General features: G+C 28.2%; 3 protein-coding genes across 5 annotated transcripts; 2 read left to right on the forward strand and 1 right to left on the reverse strand.

Annotated features, from left to right (window-relative positions):
- Positions 1–1,236: 1,236 nt before the first annotated feature.
- On the reverse strand, positions 1,237–7,447 carry LOC126840687 (cyclin-dependent kinase 11B). Of its 2 annotated transcripts, none has more exons than XM_050576587.1 (11): positions 7,252–7,447; positions 6,125–6,239; positions 4,785–4,843; positions 4,524–4,704; positions 3,965–4,148; positions 3,531–3,770; positions 3,063–3,255; positions 2,385–2,674; positions 2,071–2,300; positions 1,725–1,996; positions 1,237–1,655 (listed from the first exon to the last, which is right to left on the reverse strand). In XM_050576587.1, the coding sequence occupies exons 1-11, from the start codon at positions 7,272–7,274 to the stop codon at positions 1,388–1,390; spliced, it is 2,055 nt and encodes a 684-aa protein (XP_050432544.1). In that variant the 5' UTR covers positions 7,275–7,447; the 3' UTR covers positions 1,237–1,387. The 2 variants fall into 2 exon arrangements, with proteins under 2 accessions (XP_050432544.1, XP_050432543.1); XM_050576586.1 differs by having other exon boundaries at positions 3,965–4,181.
- Positions 7,448–7,777: 330 nt separating this feature from the next.
- Positions 7,778–10,752, forward strand: LOC126840697 (cyclin-dependent kinase 12-like). Its single transcript, XM_050576603.1, has 3 exons — positions 7,778–8,010; positions 8,911–10,034; positions 10,096–10,752. Exons 2-3 carry the CDS (start codon positions 9,167–9,169, stop codon positions 10,533–10,535), a joined length of 1,308 nt encoding a protein of 435 aa, XP_050432560.1. The 5' UTR covers positions 7,778–8,010; positions 8,911–9,166; the 3' UTR covers positions 10,536–10,752.
- A 2,808-nt stretch (positions 10,753–13,560) lies between these two features.
- Positions 13,561–23,285, forward strand: LOC126840685 (ubiquitin carboxyl-terminal hydrolase 47). 2 transcript variants are annotated; one of them, XM_050576579.1, is made up of 25 exons: positions 13,561–13,771; positions 16,654–16,730; positions 16,793–17,032; positions 17,124–17,426; positions 17,504–17,828; positions 17,913–18,091; positions 18,167–18,341; positions 18,563–18,684; positions 18,755–18,948; positions 19,010–19,190; positions 19,252–19,467; positions 19,531–19,698; positions 19,760–19,939; positions 20,002–20,182; positions 20,262–20,497; positions 20,563–20,686; positions 20,807–20,920; positions 20,984–21,104; positions 21,170–21,233; positions 21,294–21,420; positions 21,749–22,017; positions 22,086–22,204; positions 22,290–22,554; positions 22,621–22,760; positions 22,828–23,285. In XM_050576579.1, the coding sequence occupies exons 3-25, from the start codon at positions 16,796–16,798 to the stop codon at positions 22,931–22,933; spliced, it is 4,146 nt and encodes a 1,381-aa protein (XP_050432536.1). In that variant the 5' UTR covers positions 13,561–13,771; positions 16,654–16,730; positions 16,793–16,795; the 3' UTR covers positions 22,934–23,285. The 2 variants fall into 2 exon arrangements, with proteins under 2 accessions (XP_050432536.1, XP_050432538.1); XM_050576581.1 differs by lacking the exon at positions 13,561–13,771 and adding an exon at positions 16,098–16,205.
- The last annotated feature ends 527 nt before the right edge of the window (positions 23,286–23,812 follow it).

Consider the following 23,812-nt stretch of genomic DNA (forward strand, 5'->3'; position numbering starts at 1 on the left):
AAGTTATTTGAAAAAAAAACCCTTATTATTTTTTAGTAAAAAGTTTATTATACATTATAAAAAAAAAATGGATTTTGTACAAAACAATGACATTTTATTATATTTTTGGACCTGGTCTGTGATGATGCTAGTTCTACATGGTTCAATTAGGAATAACTAAAAAAAAAATTATTTTGAAGACGTAAACCCGACTTATTAACACAGTTTTAAATTGTAGATATTATCTTCTCTTTGTATATAAATTTCTTCTGTCCGTGTGTAAGTATGCAAACTCCTAAATGGCTGGACAGATATTTATGAAATTTTGTGTATGCGATTAAGTTGATTCGAGAAAGGTTTAGATTCACAATTTGATCCCATAGAACATGTTTTTAATTTTTAATAAATTAAAATGATAAATTATGATTATCAATAGTTATTGATACATCACTATGGTTTTTCATACCACAGGGATACAGTGATCCGATCAGCTGATTGTATGTCTATTCTAATACACAGGCAACGCCGGGTCGGGACAGCTTGTTATAATATAAGTTATTAAGTTTAACATTTTAAACAATAATTTTTTGTGGTTACTTGGTTATTAACAAAGACTGAAAAATGAGACTATACAGTAGTCTTATGCTGGACCTGTATACATTTTAAACTATGTATATCTAATATATTTATAATTAACATATTATTAGTCTATTATATTGATTAAGACTATAAAACTAATAATTAATCATAATGTCAATTGTGTTATTCCATAGTTGGTAAAGCTATAAGCCCAAAAGTTCCAAATCTAAACCGTCCAAGCCCCGATCGGTAGGAATAATGGATGTTTACGTAAAAAAGAAGAGAGAAGAACTATAAAAAAAGAATTAAAACCACCAAAATTTGCATCAGCACAGCCGAAATAATAATAATAATAATAATGCATATGGCGTATTGACCGGGAGTGGCTATGGCTAACTTTATGCCAGTTTGGTCACTGGGTTGCATGGCATTTCAGCCATGCATCCGGGGTTGATAGTGTGGGTCGCCGCTAAAAATCCTGGGTGGTCACCCATCTGGGATCAAGCAGCAACGGACACAGCATAACCTCAAGTGCCATGCGGTACCTGAGATGTCCACTGCACCACACCTCCCGGTACAGCCGAAATATATTTATAGTAAAGGAGTTGATTTGGCTAATTTGAAAATACAAAAATAATGTATATAGATATCTCATTTCTAAACGTTTGCTTCAATAAAAATGAGTAAAGAAAAATAATATATTTATCATATTTATATGAATTTATCAATAGAAATTACATAAGTCAAACTAATTAATACATGTTTAATAAGCAAAAAGAAATGGTACAGCCAAATAATTATGGTGTTTTTATTTTTAAACTAAAATGTATTAAAACTTGAGACTAAACGCTGGTGCTGCAGGAATTTTTGATAAATTATTTCCGAGATGGAATCCTTCATCTTCTTTAAGTTGTTTATAGTCTCTTCCTCCAGAAGGTGGTTTTGGACTGGCAGCAGCTTTGCGTGTCCCGCCTTCACTTTTGGCAGGCCATGTTGGAAACATTGCTGGATCTATAGCGAGGGGCAATTCTGAGAAATATTTGTGGCCAAGTGCCTCTTCTGCTGTGATACGAGTTGCTGGGTTATACGTAAGCATCCTATTATGAATTATTAGCAAATATTTAGGGGGAAAAAACCAGCTTTAAAACTGAAAAATCTATACTCACTTTTTAAGAATATCATATCCAATATCAGACAAAACACCGTCTTTCATAAATCTTCCTTTGAAATTTGAAGGAGGAAAATCTGGCATTGACAATTTTGTCACTAATGATAAGTTGCAATATCCAGGCCAAACTTTTTCATTAGGAGTACCAAAAGTAGTGAAGATTTTTTTTAATTGATCATATTCAGATTTTCCAGTGAACAAAGGTTCCATCAAAAGAAATTCAGCAAATATACAACCCACAGACCAAATGTCAATTGGGGTGGAATATTCCTATAAATAAAATTGATATTATTATTATTATTAAGCAAATTACTGAAATTATACAACTCGAATTGTTTACTCACTTTAGCACCTAATAAAAGTTCAGGCGAACGATACCATAATGTTACAACAACCGGTGTATATGCTTTTAATGGCGAACCATATTCCCTTGCCAAACCAAAATCACCAACTTTTAAAACGCCTTTGTGACTTAGAAGCAAATTTGATGTTTTTAAATCTCTATGAAGAATCCAATTGTCGTGTAAATGTTCTACAGCTGCAAGAAGTTGCTGCATTAAACACTTGACTTCAGCTGAAATGTCCAACACACGTTTGATGAGTATTAAAATAAGTATTATGCAAATATCCTACAAAATAAGTGTTTAACTATTAATACCTGCTGTAAAAGATTGTTTTTTCTGTCTCATTGTTTCCATTAACGATTTCATATCATGTTCTACATAATCCATCACAATAAAAATTTTGTCCATATTGCTACCAACAACTATTTCTCTCACAGTCACTATATTAGGATGCTGAGATTTTAGTAGAGTACTTATTTCCCTTAACGAAGTGATTGGAAATCCTTCTTTTTCTTTTTCCATTTTAAGCCGCTTTAAAGCTACTATTTCATCTGTTTGTTTTTCTTTTGCACGGTAAACTACACCATATGTTCCTTCTTCAATTCTGAAAAATATATACTTAAATGATATCTGTTGTTTTAATGATTATTATTGCTATACTCATTTATTTGAACACAATCAAGTACTTGTGCATATTATGGATCTATAGTTAAGTGACGTACAGTATTTATTTTAGATTTTTTGTTTGAGGGGGGTGTATTAAAAATTATCAGGGTAAAAAAAATGAAAAATTTAATTTGTATATCATCTTGGTGCTATATCCTGGAGGGGGGTTTCATTTTTCTCCAGGGGGGATTATCCGGTCACCCTCCTGAAATAATCACTAGCAACATGCAAAAATCAATCCAAACATCCCTTGTTCTGAAATTTGGCACACTATATCCGTTGGGTTACACGTCAAGTTGACAAAAATTAATTCTTTATTAAAATACCTGTTTAAACATTGAAATTCTTCTACACTTCGACATCCTTGCAAAGCCGGTAAATATTCTTTAGGTAACAGTGGCGGTGAAGAATTTTTTTCCAATGGAATATCCATTTGTATTTCAGTGTCAACTTCTGGTGATTTTGATTCTTCTTTTACTGAATTATTAGCACTACTACTAGATCTATCGCCAGATTTTTCTAAACAAAAAAAATATTTGTTTGTATAAATTAAGAAATTGTTTTCTTTAATGAGGTGATCTCTGGAAGAAGGCCCTACTATTGGCTTTTTTTCCACAGACCATAAAGACCCTTTAGTGCACGCTAAGTGGCACTGTATACCATATTTTCCATAAAAGGGTTAATTATGCGAGCACATCAAGATAAATGAACCGCTAACTCTCAATTTAAAATTATATTGAAATACATTTATAATTCCATACAACTTAATAATTATTTATTTATTAATATTTTACCACTAGATTGTGAACTTTTAGAAGAACTCGAAGCAGTTGAACCAGAACTATCAGTTTCATCGCCCGATTCTTCCGCTTCGCTGTTAGGAACTGATTTGGCTTCTTCTAGAGGTGGAGTAAGGGAGTTTTCTTCTGGTTTTGATTTATTATTTTCTTCTTCGTGTTCACCACTTTCTTTTTCAGAATCGGACGAAGATGAATCGTTAGATAAAACCACCAAATCAGGTGCTATATCTGGCCCTATAGCATAGAGAAAGACACAACATGTTATTACTAACAGTATTAACTTTGAAAAACTTGCACATGTAATGAAGGTTAGATTTACATTTTTTAATTATTTCGACATCTCTGTATTAATTGGACAATATTCAAGTAACTAACTTTAATTTGTAATCAATACAATACGAATTTGATATATTTTAATCTCTACTTACTAGGGCGGTCTATCATTTTATAATACTGTTCGATATATTGATCACGTTCTCTGTGTCGACGGGTGTCCCTTTCGTCTTCTTCTCGTTTTTTTCGTGCATCCCTGGATTCATTATCATTTCCCTCTTTTGACTGATGATAATGTTTATGATCTGATGTACGATATCTTTCTTCTTTTTCCATTTTCTTTTTTTGCAACAAATTTCTCAAATCATTTTCCTTTACAAATAAAGAATAGTCATACATATAAATGTATGCTTATATTTATTATTGTTTAATTCCAGTACTCAAATCTGTAGGTACACCAATGACAAATAAAAATATGTCCACAATGTTAAGAAAACAACATCAAAGTACTATAAATTTTGGTCAATGAATTTAAGAACAATATCATATAATTATTTTTTTAATATATGCTAACAAAACCACACAGATCTTTATGTGCCCACTTATAAAGTCACATTCTCATACAACTACTGGTCACTGTTCACTTGTTTAGACCTCTACAGTTTGTTAACTAAAATTAATAAATTATTCATTTGACAATAGAAAGAAACTTACTTTCAAACCCTCTTCTCTAGAGAATTTTTCATGTTTTGAATGTTTATCATGGCTATGGCTACTTCTTTTCTTATAATGATCCCAATCTTCATTCTCAATTCTATCGGGATTTCTAGAATCTAATTTGTAATAATCATCAGGTTTTTTTATTCTTTTACTTCTGTGATCATGTTCTTCTTCCCTGAAATTTTGTTTGTTTTTAGTAACATAATATATACATTATAATCTTATCTAAAAACTTTTTTAAATATTAATTGATACCGTGTATGCCTGTGTTTCCTCTTGTCAAGATGTCTAGATTGATGTTTTTTTGCTGGATCCTAGAAATTATGAATACATTGTAAAAGAGCCAGTACAGTGGGGTCGGGGCATAGTGGGGACGGAGAGGTCACAGGTCTACAGATTTTATTATAACTGAATAAGATAAAATCACTGTTAAATAAACGCTTCGATGCGAATCTGTGGGTAGTATGTTCAAACCAGTTATAGTGGTTTAGAAGATATCGTGGGAATTTTTCAACTTAAAATTACGATGCTCTAAAACTTTGCTTGAAAAAGTAAAATAAAGAAAAAAATTCTATCCCTTCTAGGGGAAAGGGTTTATGATATTTGTTTGGTTTGTTAATGGTTATCAATAGTAACTATGTTTTGTCTATATAGAGTACTATGTTTGAAGAACAATTCATATAAATTTGGAACTTTTTCGACTATTTTTAAAAAAGTTATAGGGCATCGTAATTTTAAGTTGAAAAATGTGTACATTTATTAGGTTTTTCTCGATTTTGATGGGGAAGGGGGGACTTTTTTAAATGTTTGGCCTAAAAAAGTACCTTCCAGGTATGATTTCTAATCTATAGAGTTGCTACACGAAGAAATCAGTTTAGCACTTTACGAGATATCGTGGGTCCAGACACAAAAATAAAAACACATCATTGTAAAAACAATACCTTCTCAGCTCCGCACCGAAGCTAAAACAATTAGTCAATGACTATTCTAATAAGTAATACACTAGCATGTGTAACCAAAGCCCGGTCCACAGGGAATTTTTCAGTTGCTACATGCATTGTAAAAACACTTATTTTAATGTTATTTATGAATGACCTATTCCTCACTTGTAAAACATACTAAATCATTGTTACTTGTAGTAAATAAAACGTGAGTAAAATTTGCTTAAAGTTTGGTAATTTTTACAAATTTACTCTTTACTTGTCTATAATAAACTTAGAATAACATTTTATTAATCCAGCTTATGACATGTCAAGCAATTTTAATGTCTATTAAGTTCATACAATTCCCATCTTCAATCTATATTGTGAGCTAGACACATTCACATTTGGGGCATAAACATAAATACATACATTTGCGCTTATTTTATACATTGTGTCTAGTAGAATGAAATATATATATAAAATATGAGATTTGTAATTCTCATTAATTATTCCTAAGCAAATAACATGATCAAAAATTACAACAATGAGTATAAAAATGTTGTCTTCAACCCCCTCATCCTTAATAAGATGTTTAGTCAACTTAAGTCTAGTCCTGTCACTTAAGTTTTATTTATGTGAAAATTAATGAATTTTATAAAAAATTAAAATCACTTTTGAATGTTTATGATGACTTGGTACTTTGTGTCTTGATTTTTGCACTTTAGCTTGAGGAGGTTTTATAGTTAAAGTATGGTCTAAGGCTGGTTCCTCTTCATCCGTGATTCCACTAAAATAAAAATATTTGTTTAGTAAAAATACTATGTAGTACATAATTGTAAAACCATAATAAAGAAATAAATAATAAACATTATTGAACAAATTAGTTTTACATTTTACTGGCATGCAATTTGTCCTCTCGTGTTTTGTCTTCATGCAATACCCTACATAGTTAACAGGTTAGAAGTTATAAATTTAATAATCTTTATTACAAGCTTTCTAAGACAGAAAGGACCAAATCCATTTATGTTACTTTTTAAAAAAAAATTAAAAAAACTGGAATTATACCTTCATAAACATAAAGTTTGTTGCAGATATACTCGGGTATATTAAAACATTTTTTGAAGAAACAAAATGTAAAAAACATCTAATTTATTTTGAATTTTTGTACTTATGAAATTTCAACTCTCTATTTTCTAAGTTGCAATTTACATAGCACTTGTAATATGTATCCAATCATTTTTGACGTGAATACATTCTAAAATTTCTTATAAGAGTCATTCCAGAAATAAGCATGACATTCTACAATAACAAGTCCTTTTGGAAAACCTTATTACTCAGTCAATTAAAGAAAGGTATATAAGTGAGGCCCGTTAAATACATGACGAGAAATATACCTTCAGTTGGATTACAAAAAAATTAATTTTCTTTGAACTATTTCTAATCACAACTATTGAGTATTATATTAATGCTTATACTGTGATTAATGCAACTGCGTCCTGATACAGTTAATGGACAATAGTTTTTAGTATTTGTTAAGACCATTATAAAAAAAACTGTGAAAATAATAATTATTATGGCTCACCATTAATGATAAATTTTGTTGGTATGTTTACTATTTATTATTGGCATCAAATAAAGAGTTGCAATAGTTATGGAATAAAGTGTAGAAGTTTACTTAGTATAGCATAAGGTATATTATCAAACCAAACAAATAAGCAAATGGCTGCCACCAAATATTAATAACCCATCTGTTAATATGTATGCGTTATTTTCTTTTTAGTACTTATAATAATTATTACCTGCTAGGAGAATTATCGTCCATGATTAAATGAAAATGCCAAGCAATTTAATTTTTAACATATATACACAACAATAAAACTATTTGACTTATAACATTAATATTTTCGTTAAGTAGTGCGAGCCCAAAATACATCCAAATTCAATGTGTTTTATTAATATATTAATTTTTAAATATTATCAAAAAAATGCAATATCAACAAAATTATGATAATATTGATAGCAGAAAAAGGTAACCATGAGGCTCTCTGCACTCGACATTGCAGTGTGCAATTCAAAAGATGCATTGTGCAGCATAGCCAATATAGCAGTTAAAAATGTCGTTAAAGATTGTGTCAATGAAAATTTGTATTAAGACGGGGAAAGAACAACCGGGTAAATAAATTATGATATTTTCTAAACATTTTTTAAAAGTCATTAGCGTAATGAGATTTTTTACAGGTTTTTTTTTTCAATTATTTTATCAACTTTTACAATTTAAATTGTATGAACTAAACGCAAATTCCATTTATTTATAAATTCTTAATATTAATTATTTATTTTTAAAAAATGATATAGATGAACTTAACTGATAACGTTATCAATTTAGGAATTTTCCAGACCACTTTTTTTCTCTTTAAGATTTCTACTTCTCATTAAGACTTGCGTCTGGTCGCGTTCTGTTGGTCTACGGTTTCCTATCTTTAATTTTACAACAACCCGAAGACGACAGCATTTTAGCTCAGACTTGTGTTCACTTCTGGTGCGCCGATCCCGTTTAAGTAAGTTAAAAAAATAGCCATTTGATCGGTTACTAAACTATTGAAAATAAAAACGTTATAAAAACCATCTATTTGTAAAATTAATAATTGGTAATTGACTTGAGTTTTTTTCACATTATAACACTCTGGACTATTAAAATTAGACGTGGCGAATCACTTGTCTCCTTTTCATCCAATATATATATATATATATATATATATATATATATATATATATACAAAATACATATATATTTAAAATAATATATTTTATTTATTTATTTAAAAATAACTTCGCTGTATTTTATTTAGAACTTTCTTCATGATCCAAAAAAATTTTTAATATAATCATTCTTACTAAATTTGTGAAATTTATTTAAAACAATAATATATTGACAACGGGGAGGGGGGTTAGGTAAATTTAAAAAGTAATTTAAGATGTTTAAAAATGATGTATTTATACTTTAATTGATTTGTAGCATTCTTTAACAATCAATAAATGTATCTAATTTAAATTTTAGATAGGGTATTAGTTTAATACTGGGCGATGAGTATAATTAAAATTTGTCAAACAATTAAAAAAATTAAATTGTTGATTTAAAAAAAAAAATATTAATTTTAGAAATAACAATATCTATGTATATTTTATAATATTTTTGTAATTAATTTTTAGTCATATTTTAATATTGTTTTTTTTAAGTTATTAGTAATTAGTAATAATTATTTTAAATATGTACTTGATCATATTATTAAGTTTATGACTAAACCTTATAATTTTGCATTTTGATTGTTTTCATTTTACCAAGTCTTTGCCAATTATTTATGTATTAAAATAATTAAAAAACCTATCATAATATATTTTGTACATAATCCTAGTATACATATATATAACAATGCAAAATATGGCAAAACATTTTTCAGGATCCCGCTTTTCAAATGACTGTTAAATGTTTGATATGCCATCAGAATTTGTTACAAAAACCGAAGTAGAGTTATCTACAAACAAGCACATAGCCAATCGACAACATTTTGCTACTCTCAAGTCCATGGAAGTCTTTCTTAATCATAAATTGTATAACATCATTAGAACTAAAAATTCCTTGGAAATACTACTGCACCAAAACTTACCTGGTAAAAAAACTAGTCAATACTTCAACATACCCATTCTACAAAACAGATGGAAACGAAAAATGGCATTGAAAGCATACCACTGCCAAATGAATCGTCACTGATCAAACCCAAAGACATAGAAAACACAGCGTTAGTTGAAAACCATGATTCATTTTTATCAGATTGTCTTCCAAATAATGTTTTACATGATTTCATACATACTCTTAGACAACGAGCAAAAAGCCCAACTTTAAGAAGACCTATTGTTTTAAACCCTTTGAGGACATTCACAGACATTAATCTAACTAGAACAGGTCTTCGTAATGTGGATCTTTATGAAATCATTTCACAAATTGGAGAGGGTTCTTATGGTCAAGTGTACAAAGCCAAAGAAAAAAAATCCGACACTTTTGTAGCTTTAAAAAAAGTAAGATTAGAAAATGAATCGGAAGGTTTCCCTATAACTGCAATTAGAGAGATAAAAATTCTAAGGGAATTAAATCACAAAAATGTCGTTACACTAAAAGAAGTAGTCACTGATAAAGAAGACATTTTAGAATTCAAAAAAGGCGGAGGCTCCTTTTATTTAGTCTTTGAGTATATGGATCATGATTTAACCGGTTTAATAGAATCGGGTATAGTAGATTTCACAGTAAAGGACAACGCTAGTATAATGCGTCAATTGTTAGAGGGGTTGAACTATTGTCACAAACAAAACTTTATACATAGAGATATTAAATGTAGTAATATACTACTCAATAATAAAGGCGAACTCAAATTAGCTGATTTAGGACTTGCTAGACTGTTTGATAATGAACAAGTTCGTTTGTATACAAACAAAGTGGTTACACTGCGATACAGACCACCCGAGTTACTGTTAGGTGAAGAAAAGTATGGTCCTTCAGTAGACATTTGGTCTTGTGGCTGTATTTTAGGTAAGACATAAAATAATTTTTTAATCATTAACATGGTATTTATTGAACTTGAATTTTTTAGGAGAATTATTTGTAAAGAAGAACATGTTTCATGGGAAAGATGAATTTGACCAGCTTGAATTAATATCGCAACTCTGCGGCAGTCCTTGCCCTGCTAATTGGCCAAATGTTACCAAACTACCGTTATGGCAATTTATTAGTCAAAAAAAATTACATAGCCGTAAACTTAGATATCATTACTCGTTTATTGGAAATGATGCTTTAGAACTATTGGACAACATGTTGACTTTAGACCCTAGTAAGCGTATCACAGCGGAAGAAGCATTGAAATGTTCTTGGTTGACAAATGTTGATAGCAAGACTTGTATAACATTACCAACTTGGCAAGATTGTCATGAATTATGGAGTAGAAAGCATAAAGTTCGACCTACGTCTAAAAATTCATCTTCCAAAATCATGAAAAAAGATAGAAATAAATCAGAGAACAAAACACGAACTTAAATATAAAACTTTGTAATTTGACGAATTTTAATTATTATCAATATAGGGTTAACTTCCTAAATTAATACATGTATAATTATAAAATATTATATTGTTAGGAAATTTGTTAAAAAGTATTTTATGTATCTTGAAAATTTGTTATAACTGTTACATTTGTATAGGGTAATCTAGATTTATTGAAAAAGAGAATGTTAATTTTTGTATGATTATTATTATTGTGATGACTATTATTATTTTTTTTTTTAATACACAATTTTATTTTCAGATAGAAAATTGTAAAAATATATATACATATAAATACCTAAAACAATGATATTATCTATGTTATTGAACCTATTAAGTATTTCTACAATTCTTTTGAGTGTTGTCATGAAAGCACCTCAAATTATACAAATATACAAACAAAAACAAACCAAAGGCATCAGTTTAAGTTCCCTGCTACTGGATCTTATCAAGTAAATAAGTGTTTTTAATATGCTCTTTTTATTTTAAATTTATTATCAGTTGGAGATGATTTTTGCTTATGGTAAGTAAGCAGATATCATGTTTTATTAAAAAGCAATTTACATAATTGCTTCATATTTTAAATCCGTACTTACTAATGGTTATTTAGCTGCTAAAAAAGAAAGCCTTGCATTAAATTGTGAAAATTACAATGTCAGATTTAGCCGACAACCATTTAAGGGTATTAAGTATTTGACTTTATATAATAATTTTCAAGACAATTAAGGAATGTAATTAGTAGAATAAAGTGGCAGCAAGAAATTTTCGTAACTAGTGGAGCCAACAATAACATATGGTAGCAAGTATCGATGGCCGTTAGTTAAGAGACATTTAGAAACGTTTTTGGTTTTATTTTAGATCTTGCCTACTCTGTAGTTTATGTATTTTAAAAATGTATTATGTAAAATAATTAAAGTTTAAAACATTTAGAAAATAAAGTTATTATATTCCTATATTCCAATAAATTCAAAGTAGTATTGACCTTTTATTATTATTGTTATAATTCATTAGGTTTAATTTAACAATTATTAGTCGACACTGTTATAAATTATAATACTTAATAGATGCAACAAGCAATAAGTATTAATTTTTTTAGTTATTAATTGTTTAAAAAGTATCATTAATGATGTATTTTTATAATGCGTAGGAAAACGTTGTTATTATAGCATTACAAAAATCGTAAATTATGTGTATGTCTTTAATGCATATAATATAGGTATTCAGTGTGTTTCTATTTAGACTTCTGTCTATTAGTATACCATTTTTTCATGACTTAAAAATAGGACCATCTATCATTTTTTGTAAATCTCGATTTACAAATATGTCGTATTTCTAATATCTTATAACTATTTTTTTTTTATTTTGCAGTCTAAGTACAACAGCTTGTTACAACTATGTGAATGGTTATTCCCCGATGTCATACATGGAGTATCCGATAATACTCTTACAACAATACATTTTAATCAGTATAGTTCTATTTTACAACAATCGCTTTGATGTTATTACCTTTCTTTCAAGTATAATATACATTGTTTTCTACACATTATTTCTAAACGGAACCTTGCCTGCTGCTGTACTAACAGTTTTAATAGTATGTATAATGATAAACGCAGTGCCGCTAAAACTATATTTTGGGTTGCTTATACTCCTCATGATCAAAAGCAAATATAAAAATGTATCCACCACCATCAATAAATAGAATTGGTGTCACTGTCTTTACATATTTATGCTATTAATTGTATTTTTACATTTTATTAAAACAATTTTCAGCCTCTCTGTACTCCAATATCATTATCGAGCAAAATTTTGCAGCTCCTTGCTATAATGAAACTGAAAAATTCAGATAGCATAAGCTTAACAACTTGGTCTATTTCTGCATACACAAATGCTGGTAATTTATTAGAAAATGTATTATAGAATAAATTTATTAAGAAACATACGAAGTCTAAGTACAATTTTTTAGTAGGAAAATATTTAAACTAATTATAATTCATTCATCAAAAAAAAAAAAACTAATAAAACTTAAAACTATTAATTAATTACATTTTTTTGTTTTAGCGAGAATTTTTACAATATTTATGGATTCCGCTGACAAAATGTTGCTCACCAATTTCTGTTTAAACACTATATTAAGCACCAGTATATTTATTGCAAGTGCCTACTACAAAGAACCCAAAAATAAAAAAAAATTTTAAACTAATGAAAAAAACAATTGTTTTGTCTATAGAAAATATGTGACGTTTTTAAGAAGTTTGATTTATTGATATCATACTAATTTTTAGGCTAGCATTTAATAGTAGAAATAGAAAAATATTTATAAAACTACAGTAATATACCTACTTATACTTATTATTTTGTACACTGGTTATATATTTAAAAACTATTTTGCAAAAACACTAAAACTTCTAGAATAAAATTGCACTTATAAATGATTTAACGAAAATTAGTTAATATATTTCTTATAACCTGGCTTCAAATGAGAAATCCAGTAATTTTTTTTTTATTAAGAGAAACACTACATTTATTGTTATAATCAATATAGCTTATCGTTTATAATAAACAAAATTATTTTAATAATAAATAAAATTAGCAGCTTATTTTCATTTTACTTGGTAAATCGATAGTAAAATAGTTCATTCTTATTACCAGATTTGGTTACAATTTGGGAATTTGTAATTATTTAGCCTGAAAGTAATTGTAATAATAGATCCAAGCGTACAGTATTCATTCTTAGTTTAAATGTTACATAGCTAAAACCATAATAGTTTTTTCCTATAGTTTGTGAACAGAGAAAAGAGTATGAAGAAAAATAATCATAAAATAACTAAAAATCTCCATTCTATTAAAATATTAATATAATAATTTACTTTTTTTTTAATAAATTAATAGAAATATATAGTACGTTATTTTAAAATTATATGAGTGGTTTCATGGAATAACAAAGTTCTACTTATTTATTCTTTAATTGGTCACCAAGGTCATTTTTAAATTGATAAGATATTGAAAATATGATAAGGAAAATTATTAAAAAGTAAATAGGTACATTTGAGTCCATACAATGTAATCTGCAGTATATAATATTATAATCTTTTTGGCAATACGGATTTAGGATTCTGTCTTGTCTATGGATTCTGTTTTAAACGAAGTTATTTTTGTTATAAGCTATTAAACCGTTGCACTAACAAAAACGTATCCAAGATTAAAACAACGTTTACCAGAACATAAAATAAACGGTAAGTTAGTATAAATTGTTTTTTTTTTAATAATCCAATATTGTAGATATAACTTGTTTAACCATTGTTTGGACATAAACGGGCATGGCTCGTAAATGGAATATTGATACATATTGCATAATGTTAATGCATCAATGAATACCATATAGGTAAGTAGTTATTACAAAAATAGAGTACTAAGTATAACTAAATTTGAATATTTATTCAAGTATACTATATAGACAGGTATCAAGTATTTTTACAAGATACTTAAATCTATATGATATGATTAATCTCGTTGGGTTATCTCGGTATTCCTAGTGATATTTTTCAGTCATCAACATATATTATATCTAATTATGTTACCTAGGTGGTATCGTAATATAGATATTTAAATTTTACATTGTAAAAGTTTCAAGTTACACAGTACATTTTATACCTACATATTTTCCTTGCATAAAGATTGTATATTTTACTACATTTCATGTGTTTGGAATTTTTAGGTTTAATAATTATTATTTTTAAGCATTGAAAATTATTCTATTATGCTTTACTTACAAAGAATTATTAACAAAATTACATTTTACGACATTGTGATGACCTCTTAGAAATATTTTAGTATTAAACATTTAAACTCAGTTTAACCTACACCAAAGAAAAATAAATCTGATACAAAACTGAAAGGATAGAAAATTTATATTATATTTTTTATTTCTTTATAATAAGTGGTTTGCCCTATCATAACGTCTTTTATCTGACAATAATATTTAAGTTAAATGTTTTCTACATTTATCATTAAACTAAAATACAAAATAGCTATCATAGGTCTATCAATATGTTTAGCATTTTTTTAGAAAATGTATTTCAAACTATTACATTACTTTAGGGATTATTTGTTACTATTATTATTATTATTATTATTATTATTATTATTATTATTTCAATACCAGTAGTTACCGGTATTGAAATAATTTGGTAGGTATCAAATTCTTTTATTTCCATAAAATATGTTAAATACAAATGTTTGGTCAATTGAATGACATACCAGTTGAATTTCAAGGGCTTTAGAACTTTTGATAGATAGATATTATAAGTAAAACCAAATAAATGATGCTTAAAAGAAGTTAAGTCTACTATATTATAATATAATGAATTATGTTTCAACAAAATAACTGCTCATTACCATTACCTGATATTTTTATTTAATGTATTTATTTATGGATCTACTAAAATATAATTGTTCAAAATATGTTTTTAATCCACAAGGATTCATTGAAAATAGTATTATGATTTATTTTTTAACTATTTGCAACCCACATTATATTTCTGTTGCCAAGAAATGTAAAACTAGTAAATATTTATCACTGTTTCATACTTACGTTGATATTATATTTTTAATTTTTTTGTTTGTATTTTTCAATAATCATTAAATAAAAATAATGGAGTTGCGGTTGAGAAATACACGCACATAAAAATAACTCTACTCTCCACCCTACTTCCTGTCCTAAATTAAAAACTCTAACAACTTTAAAGCTATTTATTCAAAACTGGTTATTTACCAGTCAACATTTTCAAAAAGGATTCTTAATTTAAAAAGTTACAAATATATACGTTACCATTTAAGTTTCAAAAGTTGATAGAGCTCCAGAAAATACTAAAAAAAATAAAAATTTCCTCTATTTTATTCTTTTATATATTTTTGACTATCTTTTTTAGCAACAGTGTTAAAATAAATGGAAAAAAGCTTCGTATGGCATCCCATAATTTTGTTTTTTTTTTAGAACTCGAAGAAATACACCATTTTTTATTATATTATACAATTCTAACTTGCTCAAAAATGCAAATTATTTTGTGTAGAACTTTTCTTTATTATTGTCTATCGATAAAATATATACATTTTTTAAATAAATAATAATAATATAGTAAAACATTTTTAACATGAACAAACTTTATAAAATGATCACCTAAAATGATTTAAAAAATCAATATCTACAGACACAAAAACTCTAGTGGGGTTTTTTTTTTAATTTACGTTATGCTTTGAATATGTTCATACTATAAGTAAAATATATTTCAAAAAAAAAAAACAAATGTTCTACTCGTTTTGTGTTTTGCTCGTTAATATAGTTTTTTATTTTTTTATTTTGCATAAACACAATTATTCGGCTAAAAATATAAATTAAATCTTGCTAAATCTGCAATCTACCGTGTAGAGGAGAACAGTCAGACGTGGTCTGTGAGTTTGGAGCTTGGATTAGTGTCTAATTTTGACACTCCCTCTGACCCGTTAACACGTCACTGGCTGTTTCTGGGACTTGGCACAGTATCAAATGCCTAGAAATAAATCATACTATTCTCTCATAGATTTTTAAACACACTAATACCGTCATAGCTCTGTAAGAAATTTAATAAAAATTTAAGTGTACAAAATTTGTTTCCAATTTCAATTGCTAGAGTGAGTGTAATTTGCGCATTTTTAAATAATAAATATATATATATATATATATATATATATATATATATATATATTTGTTTATTTATTTTTCTTCCTGGCAAATGATTATCTTTTACCATGTTATAAAAAAAAAACCATCTAGCCATTCTAAATATTAAGGTGTGTTAGCATTCCTTTATAAGTCAAAAATAAAACCATCTACTAACATTTTGTGGGTAATGACTCACTTCATTCTATAGACTTGGAAACAAACAGTTACACCAATAGACGATGAGATAAAAATAGTGGTTTTTGTTGTGGTGGGAAGCTCTGTAACATGGTGCCAGTTGCCTATCACACGGTTGAAACATCATATTTACGTGTGACTTACATATTAAGAGGAATATTCCTCTTTGCTGTGTAATTTGATACAATATTTATAGTCTTGTTTTTTTTTTTTTTTTTACAGTTAAAATGTGAGAATAATACTTACTTTCATTGACTGGAACCAACCCTTTTTTGGACAAAAAACATTTATGAACTGACGTAAGACAAAAATCTCATTTTGTTAACATTTAATTTTTTTTAATGTAATTTTTATTATTTAGATCATGGTGAGTGTTATAGAGGATACAGAAAGCGATGACCATGCAAAATGCTTGGTACGGAAATTTGAAAATCCCCATGACAAATCTTTTGATTCAGATAAGTTTGAATGTACCGTTGATAAGCATAAAACTGTCCGTCATTTCATTCATACTGTAGCGCAGTATTATAACTTGGACGTCGATTCATTTTTTCTCACATTAAGTTCATTTAAATCGGATTCGTCAGATTCTACTGAAAAGGTATCAATTATAACTCATATTATACATTAGATGAAAATATAATTTTACAGTTTCATTTATTTATTTGTATGTATTGTTTTAAACATTTTAGCCAGAATTAGTCGAAAGCGATGATCGTAAATTATGTGATATTGGTTTGGTTTTTGGTGATGGTGCCATAAATCGATTTGTATTAACAGACAACTGTCAACACGAAGAATCTGATCAAGCCAAATGTGTGATCAAAATACATAAGTCCATGAAAGTTTATCCATTAACAGTAGAGAAAAACCAAACTGCTGGAGATCTTTTCAAAAAAGTATTTCAATATTGTCAATCAAACGATATCAATACCGATGCTTTTGTTCTGACATTTAACTCTTATGATATTGAAACGAGCACCGAATTACTTAAAGTAAGCTAACAATAAGCACTTAAAATTATATTTAATTAAAAGTATAACACTAATGCATACTGATTTATAATATTTAGCTGAAAATAACAGAAGACGATACCCGATTGCTGAGTGATATTGGCGTAGTGTATCGTCAAGGAGTTAATAATCGTTTTGAGTTGATGACAAGTAGTTTATCGGATAGTATTGAAAATGGTACATCTTCAAAATCATGTTCACCTACTCAAGATATAAAAGCTGATGGACCGTATTCAAAAGTTCATTCTTCAGTGCGTAGAAATGGTTTGGATGTATCTTCTGTTATTGAAAATAATTCACTGGAGTCATCTTCCCCGATGCCAATGCTTGCTTTACCTACAACTAGTATGCTATATAATCGGTCAACTGAAAGAACACTTACAGGTTTAGTTTTTATTTGATTTTTTTATTAGCCTGTGTTTTATTATCAAGTTTTATCTAGTAATTAACGTATAAGCATTTTTTTAGGTTACAGGGGTTTAGTAAACCAAGCAATGACTTGTTATTTGAATAGTTTATTGCAAGCCTTATATATGACACCGGAATTTAGAAATGCGTTATACAAATGGAAGTTTGATTTTAATGCCAACACAGATGAGTCAAAATCAATCCCTTTTCAACTTCAAAAGTTGTTTTTGAACCTACAAGTTAGTTTTTATTTCACGATTAACAATTTTCAAATATTTTTAATTTTATAATATGTATTGATTTATTGCTATTAGACTTCACCCCGCCATAGTGTTGAAACGACTGAACTCACTCGTAGTTTCGGTTGGGATTCAAGTGAAGCTTGGCAACAACATGATGTCCAAGAACTCTGCAGAGTTATGTTCGATGCACTTGAACAGGAGTTTAAAAATACTACCCACGTTGATCTCATAAATCAACTCTATCAAGGTATATAAGAAAATTAGCACCAACCATTTATTATTCTGGGACTGTTTTTCTTATTCTAGCAATAGTTAATGTCTCCAATATCATCCATTTATTATTTCCTTAAAAATTACATATCTATACAATTATCTCCAAGTCCCTTCTAGCTTAAGCTGTTTAATTATAAATAAGTTATGGGAGAATAATTTGAGCGTTAATTAATTTAGGTTATTGATTTTTTTTAGGTAAAATGATAGATTATGTTAAATGTCAAGAATGTGGCATTGAGAAGTCTAGAGAAGATACCTTCTTGGACATACCATTACCTATTCGTCCATTTGGGAGTACTAATGCGTATGGCTCTATCGTAAGTATTTTATATTTGCTTTTGAAATTTGTACTTTTTTAACTATTTAATAATATTGTTACTGATATAGATGGAAGCTTTGCAAGGGTTCACTCAACCTGAAACCTTAGATGGCAATAATCAATATTTTTGTGAACGTTGTAACAAAAAATGTAATGCACATAAAGGTCTAAAATTCAGCAAGTTTCCTTATATCATGACATTACATTTAATGCGTTTTGACTTTGACTACAACACCATGTATCGTATTAAACTTAACGACAAGTAATATATTTAAAACATTATTAAGTAATTTGATTTTGATTGATTTTCTAATTTTGTTTAGAGTTGAATTCCCTTTAAAATTGAACGTCAATGGTTTTATATCGAGTAACAAAAATGGTCTAGATAAAGACGAAGTGCTATCTGAAGGATTTCCTGAGGAATTATTTGGTTCTAATAGCAAATGTGATGATAGCAGTTACACTGGCACTGATAGTTCTTCAGCATTGGACGAAATTGACCAGGTATTTTTTAAAAATAGCCCCAATAATGTTAATTAATAATAAAATAAATAAATGAAAATAGGATGAAGATGAAGGCATTGATTTAAGTCAACATAGGCATGATGACAAACGTATGGCAGACTTAAATTCGGAAAATGATCCACCCGGGCCATATATTTATGAACTTTACGCTATAATGATACATTCTGGAAGCGCTTCTGGAGGACATTACTATGCCTATATTAAAGATTTTAAAACAGACCAATGGTTATGTTTCAACGACCAATCAGTTTCAGTTGTTAGTGTAAATGTCTAAACGAAAAACCATAGTTGTTTATTTTTAAATATTTTTATTTTCTAGATCACTATGGATGATATTGAAAGAAGTTTTGGTGGTGGTCCTGTACGTGGATATTATTCTGGTCAGTACACGTCTAGTACTAACGCTTACATGCTAATGTACAGACAAATAGATCATAGGAGAAATAAAAATGCAATGACGCAAGAAGAATTTCCACCACATTTAAAAGTAATTCGGTTTTATGGGACTTGTATGTGTAAATTTTTAAGTATTTGTGTATTTTTTTAAGGATCTTCATAACTTGATAGAAAGAAAAGCCGAAGAAGATAGACAGATGAAAGAAAAAGAACGTGATATGTGTAAAGTAGCTGTCTATTTAGCTGATTCTGTAGATACTGGTACAGAACCCTACCAATTTCACTGTAGCAAAACCACGAGTGTAGAACAGTTGAAGTTAATGGCCATTCAAGTAAATTACTTTTAATAGTTTTTTGAACATATATAATATTATTATTATTATGATTTGTTTAGCAATTTAAAATCACAAAACCCTGTCAACTAGTTATTTATAATAAACATGAACGTGAAGTAACAGACAATCTAGAAGAGAAAAATAGTTACTTAGTGTGTCATTTGCGTTATAACACACCTAGTGTATTACTTCTCAAAGTAATTGAAACGGTTGACAGCAGCTCCTTAGCATCTCCTGGATGTAAATACATTACTAATGGCACATTCTAACACAGTTATTTGTTTTCTGATTGATTAAAACTATTATATTTGTTTTTCAGTCCTAATCATGAAGCTTTTTATGATTAATTTGGATGACAACGAAGAAGACATTGATGTAATCAATCCAGTCGAAATAGAAATAGAAGAACATAAGTTACTATCGGATCTTGGTACATTGCTGTTTACAAAGTTTGATATATCAAGAGAGTCTAATTTGCATTTCGCCATGCAAAGCAACTCAAAACCATTGAAACTCGAAAATGATAGATCATGTTCTTCGATATTCAATCATTATGTATGTTTTTATAGTTTTAAATTTCATCATGTATGTACGTTTACACTTTATATAACCGGCAATAGGTGTTTGTATTCATTGAACGTCGGATCATGAGTCACTCGGCTATAATGCAGAAGATTAAAAGTATAATTACACGTTACGAAAATACCATCTTATTGCAGTTTGTATTACCGGCTCAGGACACAGGTTTGTTTATTAATACTCCAAATAATAAATTAAATGGGGAACCTTTCGGTCTGCTATTCATTTAAATTGAATTATTTGTTAAGTACAATAATGGTCTGTAAAATGTATTTTCTATTTTAGAACTATTACAAGAATTGATAACAAGTCAAAAAAATAAGACTCTCAATGGCCATGCCGATAGTATATCAATACATTCAGTTCAAAAACATAAAAATCTTAACATATTGTTAGAAGGTACAACTAATGCAAAAAATCTTTATTATCTATTTATAAATGCTAACTATTCTATTCTTAAAGATTGTGTATTATCTACTGAAGATGGTAATTTGGTAACAAGTCCTGAAGATATGTGTGTCGTGGCTAATGGTTGTAGCAGTGGTGATCAAAGCGAAGATAGTAGTATCACTGACAGCGAGAGGTAATTGTTAAGTGCAATGCATATTATTTCTGATACTATTTTGAAAAACACAATTTAATTTGTAGGACAATCAAAGGTGATGAAGACTATCCAATAGATTCTCCTGCTTTTGAAAATGATCCCATGAAGGTATCTATTAATAAAAAAATTTTAAAAAATAAACAAACCGTAAAAACATATTGTTTTTAGGTGTACGAACATAATAAATTGGATGAAAATTGGGATGGAACTGAAGACGATGATGATGATAACGATTTTCAGTTAAACGAAAAGTACTTTTTTAAAACTACAACTTTGCCACAAGAAGACAATGATGGTAAAAATTGAATGTATAATTTAATGTTATTAACCGAATGAGTCTACCCAAGCAGATCAGATTGGATAAAAAAATTGTAATTGTTAAGTTGGCAAAATGTTCGATTTTTAACTGGACACCCCCCCCCCCCCAAATTCTTTTTTTTCTTTTGCTTGTCTGTTCAAATTATTTTTATCTACGACAGATATTTTAATTAATCGTAAAAAAGTTTTTAATTATAAACGAGATTTTATATGAGCCAACTAATTACAATTTAAAAACAATTCCTGCACCCTAAGCCATCCCGTAATAATTGATATTTTATTAAAAAAAAAAATTATTGTTTTAGTTTCAGACCGGATATATGCATATGTTGATAAACGAATGACAGTTAGAGAACTCAAAGATAATTTGTTGTCTTTAGTAAAAATAGAGACTAATTTTTTCATCCTAAGACGATATAAATCTGATACGTCATTTGAAGAATTAGCTTTGCCTAGTAGTTCCTTAGAAGAATTGAACAACTCCGATATTGTGTATATTACAATAGGACAAGCTCTACAAGATGGTGAATATCGTGGGGCCATATTTTGGCCAGAACCTGTTGAACAAACTAGGGTAAATTACGGTTTATATATGTGTAAATACAAATAAATAAACAGTTTAATTTTTTTTTTCTTTATTAGGTTGTTATGAAGAAAATGTTTGACTGGATCATCACTGTCGGTACATCAGTTTTGGATACTAAAAAAGAGTTGCTTGCCAAACTGAGTAAAACTCAAAATATTGATATACCATTAGAAAGGTATGACATTATTTACTAATACTTTATTACATACATTTTTTTCATTTTTGTGGATAAAATACTGAATTTAAAATGTCTTTTCCAGATGTCGATTACGTAAAAAAAGAAGCGAAGCTTTAATGCGATGTTATTTTAATGAAGAAATTTGGAATGAAGATATTGGTCAAGGATGGGAGATGGTCATTTTAGATTTAAAAGATCGTCCTGAATTAGAGTTAAGCAAAACAAAAAGACTTATGTTTGTCAATCACGTTGAAGAAAATGGATCACAACAACGTCTTATCTCAGAAATGGAATTTGTTGTTGACATAGCGTCAGCTACATCTGCAAATACACAACTTGCGAGTGAAGTAAATAATATAAACAAATATAATATTAGGATTCTAATACATTACTAAATATGTTATGTTTTTTAGATCTCAAAAAAACTTAATATTTCCGAAGATCAATTGGAGTTGGGTTACACGCATGGTAACTCAAGTGATATAATATGGAAATCTAGTAGTTCCAATGCTTCATTTAGTTTATCTGATGACAACACTATACTGTTTTGTCGGTGAGTGTTAAAAAATATAAACGTCTGTTTTATCCTATTATAAATTAAAACATTTTTAATTTCTCAGGAGTGGTAATTCCTGTAGCAAAGATGCGACACAAGCTAAATGGTCACAACGCAGAACGCAACGTAAAGAACGTTCACTGAAAATACACACACTGAGCAACGATTGAATTATGATTGTTGAATACTTTGATTATAAAATAATAATTATTTATTTATTTATATTGGAGGAGGATGTCCATTTGTAAACTTTTGCTTTTTAATCTTTCTTATGAAAAAGAAATTAATTTATTATCAAACCATTATACTCCTTCAATAATGCTTTTCAGTTAATTTTTTTTTCAATAAATATGGGCAACTAAGTTATTTAAATTTTTTGTCAATGAAAAATGTATACTTGATTTTTTTTCTGGCTTAAAGTTGTCTTAACTGTCTGTGATACACATAACTAATAATGAAGTATAGATTTTGTATAATTATTAATGAATTTAAAAAATATATATTTTTTCACGCGTCTTAAAATCTAAATTATATTTTCTAAAAAAAATTAAGAAATATACATGTACGTTATACAAATTATTATATATTTTTTTAATCCAACAGAATTTGTTGTTTACAAAAAAAATAATTAAATAAAAATGTAAAGTGTGACTAGTTGCACTCGTCCATTTATTTTCATATAATGTCTTGCTTAATAAACTAGTTCTACTGCTATGAATATATTTTAACTATACAAATTTAAACAAATAAAAAATATTTTTAAAGCTAGTTTTCTTAATACTAAAAACACTAGTTGATATAAAATGGTTACCTTATACATGATATACTATTCTAATTTGTGTTTTTCACCAATAAATTCACTATTAGTTAAACTATTGTTGTAGTTTTTTATAGATCTGCCAAGAACTCTGTACAGTTTTACACAATCACATATTTGTAAATACTACTCAGATTGCTATGTTTATCATGTAAAAAATTGATTGAAAACATATTACTTAATATTGGTGTTTTATATATATACATGCAAAAATTACAAGTATACTTTAGCA

This window comes from Adelges cooleyi, unplaced genomic scaffold (genome assembly GCF_023614345.1).
Source record: "Adelges cooleyi isolate 19-005CV unplaced genomic scaffold, UGA_ACOO_1.1 ACOO_flye_CR_arks_rails_tigmint_CR_PRNA_376, whole genome shotgun sequence".
Taxonomy (NCBI): Eukaryota; Metazoa; Arthropoda; class Insecta; order Hemiptera; family Adelgidae; genus Adelges; species Adelges cooleyi.

Coding starts and splice junctions, on each gene's coding strand:
- LOC126840687 (XM_050576586.1), bottom strand. CDS start 7,274: ATGGACGATAATTCTCCTAGCAG. Junction 3,256..3,530: donor TAAAAGTTCACAATCTAGTG/GTAAAATATTAA, acceptor TTTTTTGTTTAG/AAAAATCTGGCGATAGATCT. Junction 1,656..1,724: donor GGATATGATATTCTTAAAAA/GTGAGTATAGAT, acceptor AATTCATAATAG/GATGCTTACGTATAACCCAG.
- LOC126840697 (XM_050576603.1), top strand. CDS start 9,167: ATGGAAACGAAAAATGGCATTGAAAGCATACCACTGCCAAATGAATCG. Junction 10,035..10,095: donor GTCTTGTGGCTGTATTTTAG/GTAAGACATAAA, acceptor TGAATTTTTTAG/GAGAATTATTTGTAAAGAAG.
- LOC126840685 (XM_050576579.1), top strand. CDS start 16,796: ATGGTGAGTGTTATAGAGGATACAGAAAGCGATGACCATGCAAAATGC. Junction 17,033..17,123: donor CGTCAGATTCTACTGAAAAG/GTATCAATTATA, acceptor TAAACATTTTAG/CCAGAATTAGTCGAAAGCGA. Junction 17,829..17,912: donor AACTGAAAGAACACTTACAG/GTTTAGTTTTTA, acceptor GCATTTTTTTAG/GTTACAGGGGTTTAGTAAAC.